The following is a 19,912-nucleotide window of genomic DNA, read 5'->3' on the forward strand; positions in this document are numbered from 1 at the left end:
ATATACATATATGTGTGTGATCGTTTATGTATATTCATGTTTATTTAATTTATTTAGTTGTTTGTTTTAAAGCTATTTTGTATCGCTATCCTAGAGTAAGTTTTATTTTGTGAACACAGTTCTTTGCTATTTCCCGCCTACAGTTTAATAGATTTTGAGGTTCTTTAAAGTACGGGATAGAAAATTTTTCATGGAGGCATAATTTACATGGGTCGTCTAAATGTCTGCATGTGGTAGCTTGTCTCATTATTTTCCATTCGACTACCGGCGAATGTCCGCTTTCTTTGAGTTCCCAGTATTTATTCGCTAGTGTTGTTTTTATACGGTGTTTTTTTATTTTTGAATGTGCTTTTGTGGTCATAGTATCGGGTTTTGAAATCTAAGGAAGTCATGCCTATGTAATATTTCTTGTTATTCGGGTTTTCTTTCGTAAATATTGTTGCTTGATAAACTACGCTTTTTGGTAGACATTTATTTTGGACTGGGCAAAGTGTACGGTGTCTACAATTGCATTTATCTTGTTCGTTATTAGTATTTTTATTTATGGTATGGTTGTTCTTGTCTGGGGTTGGTTTGTTATTATTATTATTATTATTATTATTATTTCTGCTAGTGTTGTTTTTATTTCTGTCATGGTGTCTACTTTTTTATTGTTTACTATGTGCCTTAATTATCATCTCTAAATTTTCGCAACAACTGTAAGATAACTTCAAGGTATTTATATATATATATATATATATATATATATATATGTATGTATATATATATATATATATGTATATATATATATGAATAAAAAATTCAAATATACGTATTAAATAATTCTGTAAATTTAAAGAAAGCATAACAATCATAACCAGACGAAGAAACTCAATACTCCAGATAGAGCATTAGTATAAGTAATTCAATATGTAAATTAGAAAGCACAACGATTTGTTATTCAACAAGTAATACAGAAACTTACAAAATTTTAAAAAGTTTTTTAAGTTTATAGATTTTTTTATTCCTTGCCGAATAATAAATTTCTGTAATTTTTTATTTAAAGAGTCTATATTGAATTCCTAATACACACACACACACACGCACATGCACACACACACACACACACACACAGAGAAACACACACACACATACACACACATATATATACATATACAACACACAAACACAGACACGCACACATATAGATTCGTGTATACTTTTTATTCATATTAAAATAAACATCTTTTAATATCGCTACACAATCATATCAATGTTTCAGTTAATTAGTTATGAATAATTCAGACTCCGCCAGGCGATACTAGCCCCTTATTTTAGAAAGGATAAAAAGGGTATCCTATTTGCTATTAATCGGAATCGTTTCTAGAGATGTGTGAACGTTTATCTTTTTCATATTTATGGGTAATAATCAAACATTGCAGTGTGCTCAATAATAAAAGAAGCTGCTATTATTCAAGATTAAGGATATTCAATGAATTTTACGAGGTTTATATATATATATATGATGAGAATAATGGAAATAGTATTCCAACAAAATAGAGAAAATAAAAAAGGAATAAATCGGGTTATGTGTTCATCAACGTTTCGTCTTTATTTCGAGACTTCATCTGGATGAATGAGATTAAGGAAAACAAAAACACCAGTACAAATATTTGAATAGTTTTTTTCATGTGCAAAGTGCGATGCTGTTCTATTTCAGAAAAGGAAGAGGACGTTGGACATTTAAAAAAGGAGGGGAGCTTGTGTTGTTAGAGAGGAAGATTTTTAATAACGTCATATAGTCGTTAATATGTTTTTAAAAGATATGAACGCAGTAAATATTCTTTCTGGGAAAAATATGTCTGTCGAAATTCAAATATAGGTGTGTAACAGAAATTAAATGAGTGTGTCTTTGTTATGTAATGTATTGATTGAGATTATGTGTATTAATTATTATAGGAGTGAGAGGGTTAACCTATGTCTACAATTATGTTCTTGTAGTAAAAGTTTACTCTCTCTCTCTTTATATATATATATATATATATATATATATATATATATATGTATGTTCCTCGTAAAATTAATATATATATATATATATATATATATATATATATATATATATATAATACATGAACTTGGTGTTTTTGTTTAAGTTCTATTTGTAATGTTATAAGGGGCGCTGAAAAATACACGATTTAGAATCATCCGAAATAAAAATTATAAAATATAAATAAATATAAAATATAAATAAATAAAATAAAATATTATAAATCGTTTTAACAATGATGATACGCTAATAATTTGTTTTATTTGAATTCTTGAAACTGATAAAAAAAGTGGTGGGCTTCACATGCTTTCCCCGCGGTGACTTAACCCATAATACGTTGTAGTCTACATTGCTCTGTGACGAACTTATTGTTGATTTGATAAAAAATATTTTATATGATAACTTGAATTAAAATTTAAAATGAAAAAGTCAAGTATCATGGTTCATCAGTGCTCTAAAATGAAATGTTCGTTTTGAATACGCCTCCGTTTTTCCAAAGAACATATTGCTGATTTTATACGCTGGTTCTTTCTGCTCGCGCAGTGGTAAAACTTCTAAAATGCACTTATGATGTTAGATTGTATAAAGGTGTTAACTTTGGTCAAAATTGGACTGTTCCTTCTTTGGTGAGATTTTTTCTGCTATAGACTTCTGATACTTATCGGTATCATTCCTATATAAAACATATCTAAGAACACTTCCATACACATACGCTTACGTGAAATTTCGAAACAAAAAATCGCCCAGCCGTTTCGAAGTCCATAGGAAACGACTTCACACACATAGACAACTTTTTCTATACGATCTATTTTTTCTATTTTTTCTTTTCTTAATTATGATTTTTTTTTGTTTTTTCTTTTTGTTTCATAAAAATCTCCCCTGAGCACTTAGCGTAAGTATTTAACACGAACGAAAGATGATTATCATGAAGATAGACGATGCCTAATAGCTTTAGTCTTGTAAAAATTAAGATAGTAGAAAACTATCAGAGGGAGGAGAGTTCTACAAGCCTGCACTTCTTGGAAACAAGTTACTCGAATAGGAAGCTGTATTTACATTAGATATTGCGTCGGAGGAGTTCATTCAAAATAGCAATAGTTAGCTAGCAGCAGAAGGCCAAGGAAGACATGGGAGTAAGTAATAAGGGTGGATTTAAGAGGGATAAATAATGACCTGGCCAGAGATAGGTTTCGAAGTCAGTACTAAAAGCCTCCAACACATGCCAGCAGATAGAACGAACATTAAATCTATGATGATGATGATGATGATGATGATGATGGCAACGACCACGTCAACGATGATGGTAATGTATTTATCTACAGCAAATAGAAAATAAGGTAAACTTACAGGAAAGAAATATTCCGCTACGTTATTGAAAAAAAAAAATAGTATTCTTTATCGATTGTAATCCCAAGATTTCAGAACAAAATTGCATAATAAAAAAAAATCCCCGGTTTAATAGGACAATGAGATTAAAAATAACAATTGATATTCCAATGAATTAGAATTTGAAAAAGTGTAAACACTTACAAGATTACATGGTATTACACATAAACTTCATTTAATCTTAGATATGTTAAAAGACTAATATTTCGAGATAGTTTGCCAATTATCATTCATTGCTTTTCTTGCGTGTTATTAGCAATATAATATATTTAGCTTAATCTATATAAATATAACATAAGACGTATGTATGAAAATGTCTGTGTAAATATTTAACCAATAAACTCTAAAACTACTGGTTATATAATACTGAAATTAACAGAAAAACGTAATCATACATAAGGATGGTCTATAACAAATAAAATCTTTGTTTGGAAAGATGTATAACGCGTAGAGAAGTTGAAATGCAAACTCATTATTCACAATTGCTTTACATATTTCTATTACTTCATTCTTGCGCTGCTTTTCAAAACTTTTTTTGTCGAACCTCCAGCATTGAGTTAAAAATACATTTTCAGAAATAAATTACAATATTCTCCATTTTACAAAGACAATTAGAAAAATAAACGTATTTGATATTTTTTGTAGGCAGTCAATGGTTATTTCGTTCACTTTTTCGCTCCGAAGGGGTTCGAAGCCCTTCCAAAAGACATCCTCTTTATTATTGACACAAGCGGTTCAATGAGTGGCACAAAAATTAACCAACTCAAGGTAGCCATGTTGAAAATCTTGAAGGACTTGAACGAGGGTGATCGCTTCAACATCATTCGATTCAGTTCTGGTGTAAACCTATGGAAACCGAAGATGCAAGTTTATAGGAAGCAAATATTTCTCAACGCGCTCAGCTGGGTCAAGAACTTACGGGCCACTGGAGGTAAGACTTGTTCTTGTTTTTCATCTCTTTTTCTAGATTAATGCGTTTTTCTTCACGAAAAACAGATTGAATAGAAACGCGATTATGTTTTCAAATTTTTTAGATGTGGATTGATAATTTATATTATTGGTATTGTTTTGACTACTGTTCTCAACTTGGATTCTATTCTCACAATGTTTTAACGTTTATATATATATATATATATATATATATATATATATATATATATATATATATATATTTATATCTGTAATATTTTCTAGATAGATATTAACAATATATCCACAGGCATTAGTGTTTCATGCTTACATAATTGTCAGTGCAGAAAATGACAATTACTGCTGACCGAGGGATTCGAACCTTGTCAACAAAGTCAACTTTGGCTTTACGGAGTAGTGTTATTTTTTTCAGCCACCGGTAACTAACATTTAAATAGAAGAGAAATAATTACTTATTAAGTCATAATCAGATGACGTAACAATATTCAACAACGAGGATATATATATATATATATATAAATATATACCCCTTATTTATATATATATATATATATATATATATATATATATATATATATATATGATATTTTTATTTATATAGACAGACGGAAGGCGAATTAAAAAGTGTGAGTGGGAAAAGTGACAGGTCAGCAAAAAGATTACTGTCCTCAAGCTTCCACATATCAATATTTATACATGTTTAAAACCTAGCAGGACAAATACAGGTACTTATACAAATATGCATGTAAAAACCAAGATGACTTTATGTAAAAGTACGAATTCAATGAACCTTTATAGACACGTATATGTTCTTGTATTCTGAGTTGTTAGATGAACATTTATGACCGGAGAACCTTTCTTTGAAAGTGTAACCGGCCATACCAAATAGTATTTACTCATATGGGAATCTTCCTCAGTTGTGATGATTGCTTTGTATACTACAGATTTGACTAAACGATTTCGTCCAAGTGGGCATTCAGGTTTGTTTAAACAATTACAGGATCTAGTGCTGTAGAGTTCAGATATGTTTGTCTCTCAGTTTTTATTTAATATTTTCCTATTGTGTTTTTTTTTAATAATTTTCTCAAGGTTATTGCTACAACTATAACTTAGTTTGAGAGTGTTTTTGTTAAAAATTGTATGGAGAATGTTCTCTGATGAAAAATGTAGTTTTATAAGATTGATAATTTTTTTCCTATGTTAGATTTAACCATAAGGTTATAGAGAATGATGAACCAAATGATTTTCCTTTTCCTATTGTTAGAGTTATTTTTATTTGATGATGTCGCGGTATACTTTATTTGAGTGTTTTTTTTTTATATACCAGCCATCTTTAAGGGCTTTATTATAAAAGTTTTTATAGGCATTGAATATTTCTTTGTTAGATGAGTTGTCACTAATTCCTTTACTAATAGATTTCGAGATATATTTAGTCACCAATTTTGGGTGGTTTGACATGTATTTTTTTACACAGGCCTCACTACTTATCAAAGCCAAGAGACCACTCGAGGATAAGGGTTACAGAGTGTACAGTAGAAATTGGACACTATAGTAATTGTTAGTAATAGAAATTTGGTAAATTTGTTAACTTATATGGAACGACTCATGAAAAACTTGTGTACGTTAGACTTGAAGACAACTATATTGTAGTCAAAGCAGGAAAACGGAAGACTGTTCCACAGGCGTGCATTTCTAAGAAAGAAGCTTTGCTCATGGAATCTACATTTAGGTTTATGCACGGATGAAGAGTGGAGGGAAATTTTTGATAGTGTTTTCTGCTAGACAGGTGTTTCTTGTGAAAGTTTGGCGAGGGGGGCCATAGATTGGAGCTCAGTCGAGCACTTGCCATGAAAATAACGATAAAGCAGAGAAAAACTCGCAACATCTCTTCTGTGAAAGAGGTTGCAGGGAAGACAAAAGAACAGTTCCTACGAGGCTACGAAGTCTATTTTAAACTCTATCAAGGCAGGATAAGTCCTTTCTAGCAGCTCCTGCCCAGATGTGACAACAGTACTCCATCCTTGGACGTACCTGGCTCTTATATAGATAGAGAATTGCATCAGTAGTGAGATATCTACTGAATCGATAGAAGGATACCACCATTTTTCCAGCGGCCTTGGCAACGGATTTGATGTATGTGTTCCATTTCAGATCAGGAGTAAAGGCCAAGCCCAGAAGCTTGTCAAAACACGAAGCCTTCCCAAGACGAAAGCAATTCATTTCAATTGATGCCAGATGGAGATCACAGCGTTAATGATGTAAAGATAAAAGCTTTGTTTTAGATGCATTAAAAGTAACAAGCCACCTCTTTCCCCATTGTACCACTTGATCAAGGTCAGAGGAGAGAGAATCGGGGAGAACTTGGTCGTTTACGGTCTTAGATGTGCTACCATAGATAGTAGTGTCATCAACATAAATGTCTATGAATGATGTAAGGGTGTGATTTGGAAGATCATTAATTTAGATCAGGAAAAGAGTTGGGCCCAGGATGGACCCCCGAGGGACTCCAGCATTAATACTGTGAGCTTCTGATTTCTGCCCATCAACTACTACTTTTATGAACCTATCAGAGAGAAATGATTCAATAATTGAAAAGACATTTGCATCTACATCGTAGCTGGAGATCTTGTAAAGTAAACCTTTATCCCATACTCTATCAAAGGCCTTTGATATGACAAGAGTGATTGCCTTAGAGAGGAAGCTTCCGTCGAGAGATTTGCTAATCCTATTATGAGATATAACTGCAAGCACATCTACTGTAGATCTAGCAAAACGGAAACCATATTGCATGCCATTAAGAAGGTTGTTTTTGCTGAGATGGTTGACTGTTTCTTTATTTAACACAGATTCCAGCAGTTTACTCATGATGCACAGGAGACACTTATTGATCTGTACTGAGAGGGAGATGAGTGATCACCTGAACTCTTAAATACAGGGCATACTGATGAGATTTTCCAAGGTGTTAGGAAGCATTTTCTGTTTAGACAACGCTTGAATAACTTTGTAATTTTATGGGTTCTAGTTCTGGTTGAAGCACTATAATTGGAATGCCGTCGGCGCCAGTAGCTTTACTGCAATCAAAGTTTTTGATTAGCTTGGCAACATCATGCACAGATATTTGTAGGGTAAACGTATAATAGATTAGCATTGTCCTTTCTATATGGTTTATAAGATTGTTTTATCAGATTGAAAGTAACGTCAAGGAAGTGCACTACTTTTAGATTTGAGTTAATGTCGACCTTAAGATTAATTCTTTTAAATCTCCTAAGTTATTTACTACCATAAGACAATCATCCCTATAGACACCAATAATGTTCACCTCAACATGCTTAGTGATATTATACAAAATATACAAGTCCACTAGGTCAGTCATTTCTGCCGAGTTACACGTATATCTGCGTATGTATATGTATTTGTCTTGCTAAGTTCTAGACATGGGCATCGATGTGGAAGTTTGTTGATAGCAATCTTTTATGCTGACCTGTCACTTTTCCCGCCCACCCTTTTTATTCGCTTTCAGTCATCAACATGTCATGTCATACGCATCTTTACTTGACATATTATCTCCACCCCACCCCATCCATTATAGTAATGTAATGTAAATACACTGACCCCTCTTATGCCATTCTCCTGTCTTTACACCCCTCTTCCTTCCTTTTTCTTTTCTTTTCCTTTCTCCTTTTCTTTTTGACTCTCACTTCCTGCTTCTTCTTTTTAGTTGATTTTTTTGTTATTGATTAATTGATTAACAGCTGAATAACAGGTGATATAAAAGTGAAATTTTAGAATCAGAAAGAAAAAAAAATGATGTTGATAGTATCAATCTTTTCTATAGATATTATTATAGCATGTGTTCTTCTGAAGTGTCTAATCTAGTCTCTGCTTCTTTTGTTCCAGTTCGTTTGACTCATTGCTCTAGTGGTCTTCACCAATTAGCTGTTTAGATATCCTGTTGTAAAACAGCTTCTTATTCGGGTAACTTCTTTTCAAGAACCGCAGGCTAGTGGAACTCTCTTCCTGCTGACTGTTTTCCTATCATTTATAATTTTGGTATTTTTAAGACTGAGGTCAGTAGACAACTTCTGTCTTTTCGATAATCATATGCTGTTCTTTTTAGTTATTTATATCAATTGGCGTCATGTCTTGTCTAGAGCGCTTTTCATAAAGCTATCTTTTAATAAAGATAATTATTTCTTCCTTTATTGTAGCACTAAACTACAAATTCGGAAACTTTTTGTAGAATGAAATAGGTATTAGCTGGAAACTATTTTATTTCGGTATCGAAAATGGTCACGAGACGCATCATTCGTAAACGTTATCATCATGCATAATCATAAAATCATAACTCAACTAATTTACCGCACAGAAGCAACATCCACCCAATATGGACTGAACTAGCTTCCTCCAAAGGAAGAAGTTTCATGAGTATATCTAATTTATAACCGGCGCCCAGTCACTTGTGTATGGCCATCAGGGTGTAACATAATTGTTAATAAGTAGGGTCACAATCCGTTGTGAACTTTGTCGCAGAAAACAAAAGAGAGGAAGAGAAAAGACATTCAAATCGCTGTTTCAGGTTTGAACAAAACATCTTTATTCCTCCTTCTCTAGCCACGTGTGATTTGTCGTTTCAGCTGGGACGTCACCTACGTCTGACTAACGCGATCCCCTATCTGCGCCCACGTTCTTCTTTTTATAATATTTTTTCTTCTTCCTTGCCGTGACGTCACCTTGCACACGACTTGATCATTTGCATACAGCTGTAATACGCGCATCTGCGCTCTGTTACAAGAGAAGATGACGACGTTAGGCTTTTGCACTGCTTGTAGGGAAGTGATAACGCCTGGTATTCTTAAATGGTAATCCATCTGGTACTGACCTGACTCAACGTTACTTAACTTTCGTAATGTAATAGGAGCCGCTGCGTAAACGTGATCATGCCATATAACCCAACTAATTCAAACCCTGAAACTTCTATTTTTAACTTGAATCAAATTATTATTGAATGGATTTTTTTCAGAATTGTCTGATTAATTTTATGTTTCCTTTGTTCCAGCTCGTTTGATTCGTTAATGTAATAGTCTTCATCATTTAGATATTTGGACTGGTGAATCTCTGTCTAATTTGATTGGTCCCACATTTTTTTTCTCTGCCATCTCGTTCCCTCTCACAGACGTGATGTTGCTAATTTCAGTCGCTTTTATAAATATTAGTATGTGTTTGTCAGAATTGTCTGATTTAGTCTCTTCTTCTTTTGTTTCAGCTCATTTGACTCGTTGGTCTAGTGGTCTTCGTCACTTCGCTATTTTGATACCTCATTTTCATATATCTTCCTATTTCATTAGTTTCTTTCGAAGAACTGAAGACTTGTGGAACTTTATTCTTGATGATGTTTTCTCCTACTCTCTTTGTCTTTTTCTTTGTATGAGATAATAATTTTTCGTTCTTAGTGACTGTTTACCTTGCAACCAATATTTTATTTATTTTATTTTTAAAATTTTTCTATTTCGTTTTAGCTAGGGATCGGAAATCCAACTGGATGTCAGACATTCACTTGCTATTGCAGGCATCTTTTTTAAGCTTCTACCCCCCCCTTTTAGTGCAGATTTTTGTATCACTCTTGCACTTAGGTCACAATATATATTTGCCTGGTAGTTTTGCAATTCTTTAAGGTTGCTCCTATTATTACTGGAATGGTGGAGATGGTAAGATTCTAGTTTCTTTTCCATAAAACCGTGTGTGTTTTTTGTTATCCTCTCCAACTTAAGCTTTTTTTTAAATTACATTTTCACCCAAAACAAGGAACATTGCTACTTTGGTGTAGGGGGCTACTATCAGGGACATAAGCATCAGGGGTACTGTGTAGGGAGTTGGGCAGCAAGATGTCGGTTCACATTACACTTGAACTTCTGCATATCAGTACAGTTGGGGAAGCAGGTACCTGGAAGGGAATTCCAAAGTCTAGCGGTTCTGGGGAAGAAACTACTGGAGTAGAAGGCTCTCTTACAGTTAGGGATCTCTACCGTGAAGGGTGGGATTTAGCGGCTTGTCGGGTTTGTCGGGGGTATTATTTGTTTGTTTAACCTGGCATTATTAGAGGCACTAACTTCTACAATGGCTACATTGGCTTCTTCTTTTTTTGTTATTATTTGAGGTTTAATATCTCCGTTTTTCAGCTTTTCGTTGCATAATCATAGTGAATGGTGTGTGAACAATTTTCAACTGTTCTTTCTGGAATATATTCCCAAGACTTGCTTCTACACAGGATATTAAACTTTTTACACGTTTTCCAGTAGAGATATTTACCCACTCCATCGTGTTGCATTGTATAATTGTCTTCCCCAGCAGAACCTTACAGCTGGATATCAGGTGACTCACACTCTCTATCTGTGTGCGGCAGGAACTGCACTTGTTATCATTTTTAAGACCACTCATCTTTTTCTGTTTCAAAATATGCGATCAATTAAAAATCTACAATTATAATGATTTTACTCCATTCCGAGCGACGCAAGGTAAGTACAACTATTTAAAATGCTATATAACAGTTAAAAAAAGTAAAGTATTTGTTTCCTTTTTGTTTTGTAATAATAGGTACAAACATTAACGATGCCTTAGTTGAGGGAGTTCAGATGTTAAAGAAAGCCCAAAACTCTGAATATGGTACTCGAAGTGGCATTGTGGTGTTTCTAACCGACGGTGAGGCGACATCCGGTGTGACCAATAAAGACACAATCTTGAGCAACGTCAAGAGGGCAAACAATGGTGAATTTCCAGTCTTCGGTTTGTCGTTTGGATTCGATGCTGACTTCAAGCTGCTACAGAAGCTCTCCCTTCAGAATAACGCTGTGGCTCGAAGAATCTACGAGGGATCCGATGCTTCTATTCAACTGAAAGGATTTTACGATGAGATTTCGGCCGCTCTCATCGCTGACCTTAAGTTCAACTACTTGCCAACTGAGGTAAAATATTATTGGTTGAGGATGCTACTTACGAAAGGTTCTTCTTTCTCTGGCTGTTTGTATGCCCCCTTCTCTCTTTATATATATATATATATATATATATATATATATATATATATATATATATATATATAAAAATTTGTATATATAAGAGACAGATAGAGAGAGAGAGAATCAGTATAAATAGGATGAAGAAATTTCTGTAGGAAATTGTAAACGTGAGAGCTCTATAAATAGTCCAATCTCATCTACGAGCCTTTTCAAATGAAGAGACTAGTCAGGTAAGCATCTGACTTGAAAAGTGAGAAAGATACAAGGGGTTTTATAGCATTTATTAGAAAAAGGACAAAGAAAGGAAGAAAAACGAAAGAAAATGGTTAGTTTTTACTATATTTTATTTTCCCCATTTTCCCCTTTTCACTTCCTTTTTCCCTTCTTTCTAATAAATGCCAAAAAATCTGTTGCAAACTTCTCACTTTTTAAGTCAGATACATACCTGGCTAGCTCTCCTCACTTGAGAAAGCCCCTAGAGTTAATAAATTTATAATGTGATTTTATGTATTGTAAAGACGACTCTTGGTATGCCTATTTGGCATAATCATTGTTTACAGTTCATGATAAATTATTTAGTAATTTCATTGTTTTACTTTTATTATATATATATATATATATATATATATATATATATATATATATATAAAACATACTGTTTCTTTGAGATAAACAATAATTATTTACCGTTAATATAAAACGTATACAAGTAAAGTAAAAAATCAGCTTAAATTAACATCATTCACTAGCAGGAAGAGAAAAACGAGTGAGAGGTTTACTGGCGGACCTGTTGGTTGAGCAACTGACTTACAAACGCGCTCATCAGTTTGTTTGCTCTCTCCCTTTTCACTAATATTAGCGACGCCATATTTTATGATCTTTTAATTCAATGATTATTTGTATCCAGTAGACAAAACGTTTCGTATTTGTGTTTAATTTTTTTTTTTTTGCGTGGCATTTTGAAAGGCCGAACTTGATGTTCACCAGATTAATATATATATTTTAAATTGTAAGTTTAACAAAAAGGACCGTCTTCACATAAACACTATCGCGCAGGCAAATTGATTTTTTTTTATTTAATTACAATTCTATGAATTGTACTATTGTAATTCTATTTGTGACTAATGGAGATTTCGAATAAGTGTAAAGCCGAAATTATGCAATTACTTTTATTAATTGTACTTTTTCTTTGTTTTATTTTACTTCAGGAGAAGTTCTCAGAAATCAAGGGGCCCATGACCTGGGGCTAACACTTGAAGTCTATATGAGATACATAGATATTCGAATGTTCCATTAAAGTTCTTTATCTCACAAACACTGAGTTAATAAAGAAATTAAAAACAGTTTTCTTCTCCCCAATTAACCATTTTTATACGTTGTAGTATATCTTTCATGTTGGTCTCATGGTGTTACTGGATTCCAGGACAAGAATTTATCTAGTCTGGTGGAGTATCCAGCTTCGTGCTATTACTTGAGGTAATATCACTTGGAGAAGGTGCACCATTCCTCGGAAAAGCTGTGGGGTAGCCGTAGTGAGGAGATCTTATTTGGGCTGCGAATACTATGTGATTTTGAATATTTGGTCAGGGTTTACTTCTATGGAAGAGTATCCTCATGCCAGATTGTTCTGACACACCTCTGTAAAGAGAGACCTTAGACACTCGATGATAGTATCTACTAGGCATTCAAGTGTATGCTTATCTGTTAGTAATGAAAATTTCATATCTGTCTGAAGTCGAAACAATAATTTTACTTTTAGTAATTGTATTGTTGTAATGGAGATTTGGTATTTGAAGCCGAAATTATACTTTAACTTCTGTTAACTGTACTATCTTTTAATGTTCAGTTTAGTTGACTGTACTATCTTGTAATGTTCAATTCATAAAGCGGTTTAATATCTGTTTTTTTATTTTGATAAGCTCAGATATTACTCAGCCTTTGGAAGGACGTTGTGTAATGTCTCTTATGTTTTCATCAAACCATCCTTCCATTTTCTTTTGTTTGTTGGAGGGTGCACGCTGTTATATGTTCGTTGAACACGATACCCCCCAAGCATTATCTTCGACATTGGCAGGCAGTATAGCATATGTTTATTTTTAATGATATCAGTCTCTCAATCATTGCCTCCTTCTTTTTTGGAGAGGATGATCTGATAGTGTAGTATCAGTTTTGTGGTATTATACTCCCATGGATTATCTTTTTCACTATTTAGGGTCGTAATGATATGCTAGCAAATGTCGCAAAGATTACCTATTTTTTACATGTGGTAAACAATCTATTTATGTTTTTTTTTCAAAAATTATAAATGAATTGAATGTTCATCCATCATAACAATGAAAACTATCTGATCACCCTAAAAATGATGGACGACATGCGTTTGGAGTTTGTTTAAAGTGAAGCTAGTTTGCAATACTGCCGATCTCATTCTTTTGTCTCAACCAACTTGATCCAGCATCAGGCCAGACTCAAAAAACTAGAGGCCATGTTGGGTGAATGATCTACCGGAATGTCAACGTCCTCCTACATACAGCACCTGGTATTCCCAAATAGTCACCCATCTGGTACTGGATAGCATCAATATCGTGTAACTCCAGTGATCTAATGAGAACCGGGTGACTCAGCGTGATTCTGTTGTATATTTTATAAATGCCATATTTTATATATATATATATATATATATATATATATATATATATATATATATATATATATATATATATAACCCTTTCCATTAGTTATTATACCGAGGTATAGGTGAGTACGGCGCAATCACGTTGACCCACCGGTTCTCGCCATATCACCGAAGTTAAGAAACGTTGAACCTGGCCAGTGCCAGATTGTTCAGTTAACAGAAATTAAAGTATAATTTCGGCTTCAATGGGTGACCATTTGCGAAGGCGAGGCGCTGTATGTACTTTCTGGGAAGGTTGGGCGTGGTGCCAGCACCCTCACCCTGTAAAAAGAACTCCTCGCTACAAAAGCATCTACAAAAGTTGTGGATGGCCTATGCCCCTCCAGGGGTTCAAGGCTTTGGAATGGATGGAACATTTTAAAACTCTCAGGCTCAAGGCTATGGATGGATAGATATGTGAGAGCGCCACTTTTTTTTTTTTACAGAAGCTCTCCACTTACTCTTTATCGTGATCTCATAATAATATCGAGTTCTTATCAAGGGAGCAGCAAATACGATTTCGTTTCAGTTTTGGTATGACTCGGTCGAAGATTAAACCGCAGTTTTACAATTATACCAAATGCTACCTGCTTTTCTTAGAGTGTGAAACTTTGCCCTTGCGAGTAGCTCACATTTAAAGGCTAGAAGTCTTCTATCGGTGATGTCTTTGGCGCATTCCTGCGTCCCAAACGCCAAAATCCACACACAATGTAAGTTTCCTAGACTACCGAGATGGTTCCTGAAGAGCGGTAGTCAACTAGGGACGTGACTGGCTACGGCCAAAGCTGACTTAGAAGCTATGTCCGGCTCTTGCGTATTTGGTGTGAAACGATGGAATCCTGAATAGCTGAAGCAGGCAGATGAATCAGTAGCGGACAGACTTGGATAAACTGCCTTAATTCGAGATATGGTGAATTCATTTGAAGTCGGCTCAACCAACCCCAGATTGAATGCCGTCACATATACAAGTAAGTTATGTTATCAAGAATGTTTTTTCATTTTCATTCAATAATCTTTTTTGTTTTGATTTTGAATAGGTTGAAAACGATACCTTGACGACTAATGAATTCCGTCGATATTTCAACGGTACCGAGATGATCGTCGCTGGTAAATTGACCGAAGAAGATATGTCCAAACTGTCGATGTCCATTGGTGGCAGCACTAGTTCAGGTTCATTCGAACTGAACGATACGCTTCAATCAGAATACAAAGATATTTTTAACAAAGACAAACATGAACAACTGTTGTCCAATGCAGACATCCAGAATATGCCCGAAAAACTCTGGGCCTATTTAACTATTAAGCAATTGGACGCAAAACGTCTTTCAACGAACAACCCCGCAGAGAAACAAGAACTGACTAACCGAATGCTGGAATTGTCTCTAAAGGTATGAACAACTAGTTTTAACGGTATTTGCCGGAAGAAATTAAGAAACTGCATATTCTAACTCTGAACACCATATAAATATTTTCGTAGATTTTTTCAATCTATTGAAAGGAGAGTTGTTTATGTGCATATGTGTTTTTATGTCCAGCTAAAAGTAAAAAATTACAAACAAAAGAACCACAAAGTTAGTATTTTTTTTATCAACATCGCCATAGATGAATCATACCTGTAATTAAAAAATATATATTTATTCTTTGGGGGCCAGTTGGACTAGGTTTTCATGGGGTGGGGGTGGACCGATTTTCAAGTCTATTATTTACTAATTTGTAAAGAAAATACAAACTCATACCTCGAAAAATCTTTTATATGAAAAAAAAAAATGTTGTCCGTGTGTATGTTTCCAGCTAGAAAGGAATGGGATGAGTGTAGGAGAAAGAGGGGGTTGCTGACCAACATCTTCTTTCTCCTACAAAAAGGAAAAAAGAAAATAAGAAAGAGAACCGAATAAAGAGAGGTAGACGTTTTAATAGAGTTATGATACATTATGCCCTGGGTAACGTCGGGTAGCCCTGCTAATTATTCATAATATTATTCGAAGTGTTTTGCAAGTCTAACATAACGAGAAGAATACTCCTACTTATATTAGGTTTATATAAAAATGTCTTTTACTTGACGTTCAACGATATAAAAACGACAATATTTTTTCACCAACCTTATATATATATATATATATATATATATATATATATATATATATATATATATATATACAACATTTTGAGTTACAAGTATTCACATTTAGAAATATATGAGAGATTTTTATATTTAGAGTTAGGGTTAAAGATAGAGTAATATCCTATACATACTACGGCAAAACGTAATTTATTTTTAACAGCTTAATAAAGAAAACGGTATTCGTTTTTTTTCTGCTTATATCAATAAATGTGACTTATAATTGTCTGCTTATGTAATTTAACGTAATTTAAATTTATATAATAACTATCGGGTTTGTATTACTGTACACATAGATTGGAAAAAGTTGTCAAAAAGCAAATATATATCAAATAAATGTTATCAAAGGCAAGATAAGTTACTTTTCTATATAACTGGATATGTTTTTAGTGTTTTTATTTAATGTAACATCTTTATTCAGCTCGAAAAACATACAGTGTTTACCGATGTATTGGAAAGTTAAAAATGGCGCCCGACTCTCTCTTTGACACTGTAAGTTTGGGAAAAGGAGTTAAAAATAAAAAAGCTAGACAAAATACTGTTAGAAACTCGCTCAATATATGTTACCGTTACATAGGCTGACATATATTCGGTGTTTTTTTTTTGTCTATTTTTTTTTTATTTTTAACCCCTTTTTCCAAACTTACCAGGTCAAAGAGAGAGTCGGATGCCATTTTTAATTTTCCAATACATCGGTAAACACTGTATGGTTTTCGAGCCGAATAAATATGTTACATTAAATAAAACACTAAAACCATATCCAGTTAGGTAGAAAAGTAACTTATCTTGCCTTTGATAACATTTATTTGTTATATATTTATTTTTTTTTTTTACAACTTTTTCGAATCTATATGTATCGTAATACAAACCCTAACTATCTTTTCTGTTTACCCGGTTGTTCGTATAATCATTGGAAGGATGCAGATCTTCCCCAGACTCCAGTTTCTTTCCATACATAAGATTTTAGTATTCTTTTTCATTATCTTTTTCATCTTAGTTTTATTCAACACAGCATCATTATGCACACTAACATCTATTAATCTTGCTTCTTTCTCCTTCTTGTTCCATATCGCTAGGACAGGTTTAATAGTTCCGTTTTCTATGTACTAAACTGTAGAAATTATATAGTCATATGTGTGTTAAGGAAGATTATTACTTTTTAAACCTTTTGCCGGCCTTTACCAAACTTCATGAAAACTACATAAAAAATTATTTACTTGTGTTGATTTGAAGATATGAAAAACGCTGATGGAAGTATGAATTTTAAAAGAAATAGCATTTATATTTTACAGCATATCAACCCTTTTTGATCTAATTAATTTCGAAACACACAAAAAAATATATACTGGAAAACATTAATTGTAGACGATTTAATTTTTAGACTTTTTAATTTTATTCATAGTGTGAGAATGGCGTTTGTACGTTTGTTATTATTTTTTTTAAGTTAATGAAATGAACCCAAATGTATTTGAACTTGGCATGCTGATTTCTTAGTTGCCCTATGTAGTCATTATATCGCGAAGTTTCTATGCATTTTCAGGATGTGTGTCTTTTGTTTACTAACAGTATTTTCTAGGTACGTAGCCGTAAGTCATAGTGGATGTTGTGTGAGTTAAGGACGATCATTACTGTTAAAACCTTATGGAAGTCGTTATCAAGCCTCATGGAAATTGCATACAAATAAAAAAACAAAATACAAAAACACTAACTTGCATTGATTTGAGAAAAATCTAAAAATACTGATAGAAATATCAATGTTTATGAAATCTCGATATATCTACTCTTTTGATCTAATTAATATTGAAACACAATAATTGCTGGAAAACATTCGTTATAGACTATTGATAAAACGTACCTTAGTTTTTCTTATAGGCCGCGACTGTCGTTATATCGCCAAGCTTCTATGCATTTTCAGGATTTGTGTCTTTTTTTTATATTTCAGTATAAATTTGTGACTCCTGTCACTTCAATGGTGGTCATTAAACCTGAAGACGATGAACAAAGCGATGGTGAACATTCCACGACCACCACACAACGACCCACCACAACCACCCGGAGACGTAAGTTTCTATTCCGCTTTTACTTTTGAAATTGTGAAGATGCGGGTGTTTCTTCTCGCTTTGAGGTTGGATGAGTAGATCTATTCCCGGACATTGTTTTAAAAATTGGGTAAATTCCCTTATATCTACGGATAATTTAACCTTGAGTGTTTTTGCTGGAGTTTTCGATTTTTCGATTTTCCAATTCGACCGACATACAAAATGGACTATTTGAAAATTTGAAAAAATAATGAAAAATGTCTCATCAAGCAAAAACACATTATCTTAATGTTTGCCTATACAAATATTATTTTACCTACAGACATTCGTGTTTCATGCTTATGCAATCACCAGTGTAGGAAGTGACTTTTTTAATCAGTAATATTTGCATGCAGTACAAAATTTTCATATGACCAAATGTAGCTTAAGCACCCCAGATATGATCACAGTTGAAAAGAATGACTGTGGAATGACACCATTTCTTTTTTATGGTCTTTCTTCTCTTAATAATGAGTTATCAGTAATCAAGGTCAAAAGTCACTAGAGAATAAAGGTTAATTAACATGAATAGATTGTTAGTTGATTGATGATGAATAGTATGAGAGGATTGAAAATCTCGACATACCACCCAGAACAGCTGACCCATAAAACAGCAATTCTTCTCCTTTTTCAGAAACATCGCTCATGGAATATGAGATAAAAAAAAATAGGGGAGATTGAAAATTACAAGGTGTTCCGAAAGTAAAGCTAAATAACTTTCTCTTCTCTATAAATTGTTTTTTAACTGTTGTCCATCAAAGACAAAAGCCATGCACATAGTAGAGTTAATCAGATGGGAATTATTGCCAGCTGAATGATGATGAACACTATGGGAGTACTAACGTTGATCAATAGTACAAATTGTTTTTGATTGCTAATAGAGCGGTCTATAACAATAATTTGTTCACATTGGATTTGAAGACAATCAAATTGTAACCTGCAGAGAAGCAGTCCAGTGATAATGTTCGACAGACAGTAAGCTCTTATTTTTATAATTGACAGTATATATAGTTTTTGTTTTTTCTTATTACAAAACTTCTTTTCTTTTCTCCTTTTTGCAGCCATAAGACGTGGTGGTGGTGGTGGTGGTGGCGGCGGTCGCGGCTACGGTGGACGTGGCGGCGGTGGAGGTGAGATTCAACTTCTCTGTTTTTTCGATTCAATATTTTATAAAGTACGTGATGTACAAATTACTCCTTGATTGCTCATATGTTGGCAGTTGTGCGGCTACTACGAATAGGTTCGAATAAAATAAAAATTATGGTTATCATTCGCATTGAGACAAAGACAGGTAAATTAAAAAATGGGCCAATCATTTAGAGTATCGCTGAGAGTGCACACATGAAAGCAGACCTTTCTTCATCAAGAAATCCAAGACCATACAGAGGCTGCCGGAATGTCTTATTGAAGGATCAAAGTTAGAAGGGTTCACTTTAAAATCCGTGTCAAGTCAAAAAAATAGTGTGAGCCAAGAGACCAAGGTTCAGTTCTCAGTCAAGTCATAGAAACGGTTCAATAAATAGTACTTGGTGCTTCTTTGTTAAAACAGTCAGCATTATTAGTTAGGGATCAAGGGTAAGTGGAGTAATCCACTGCCTTTCCTACATTTCATAGCTAATGAAAACGAGGCCTCTGGTCGCCCTTGACTATGGTCGGCCAGATGACCTCTTTTTCAACTGTAGGAAAGAA

The 19,912-nt window shown here is 33.6% G+C and overlaps 1 protein-coding gene across 1 annotated transcript in view; it reads left to right on the forward strand.

Annotated features, from left to right (window-relative positions):
- The window catches only part of LOC145249597 (inter-alpha-trypsin inhibitor heavy chain H3-like), a 55,023-nt gene that overhangs the window by 25,647 nt on the left and 9,464 nt on the right, over nt 1–19,912 (forward strand). Inside the window, exons 6-10 of the mRNA XM_080111305.1 lie at nt 4,061–4,346; nt 10,937–11,304; nt 15,064–15,414; nt 18,088–18,205; nt 19,285–19,353. Coding sequence (XP_079967431.1) covers nt 4,061–4,346; nt 10,937–11,304; nt 15,064–15,414; nt 18,088–18,205; nt 19,285–19,353 — 1,192 coding nt within the window. The remainder of the gene's footprint in view (nt 1–4,060; nt 4,347–10,936; nt 11,305–15,063; nt 15,415–18,087; nt 18,206–19,284; nt 19,354–19,912) is intronic.

The sequence above is a fragment of the Euprymna scolopes genome, chromosome 28, assembly GCF_053919585.1.
Source record: "Euprymna scolopes isolate OS-2025 chromosome 28, ASM5391958v1, whole genome shotgun sequence".
In the NCBI taxonomy this organism is placed as follows: Eukaryota; Metazoa; Mollusca; class Cephalopoda; order Sepiida; family Sepiolidae; genus Euprymna; species Euprymna scolopes.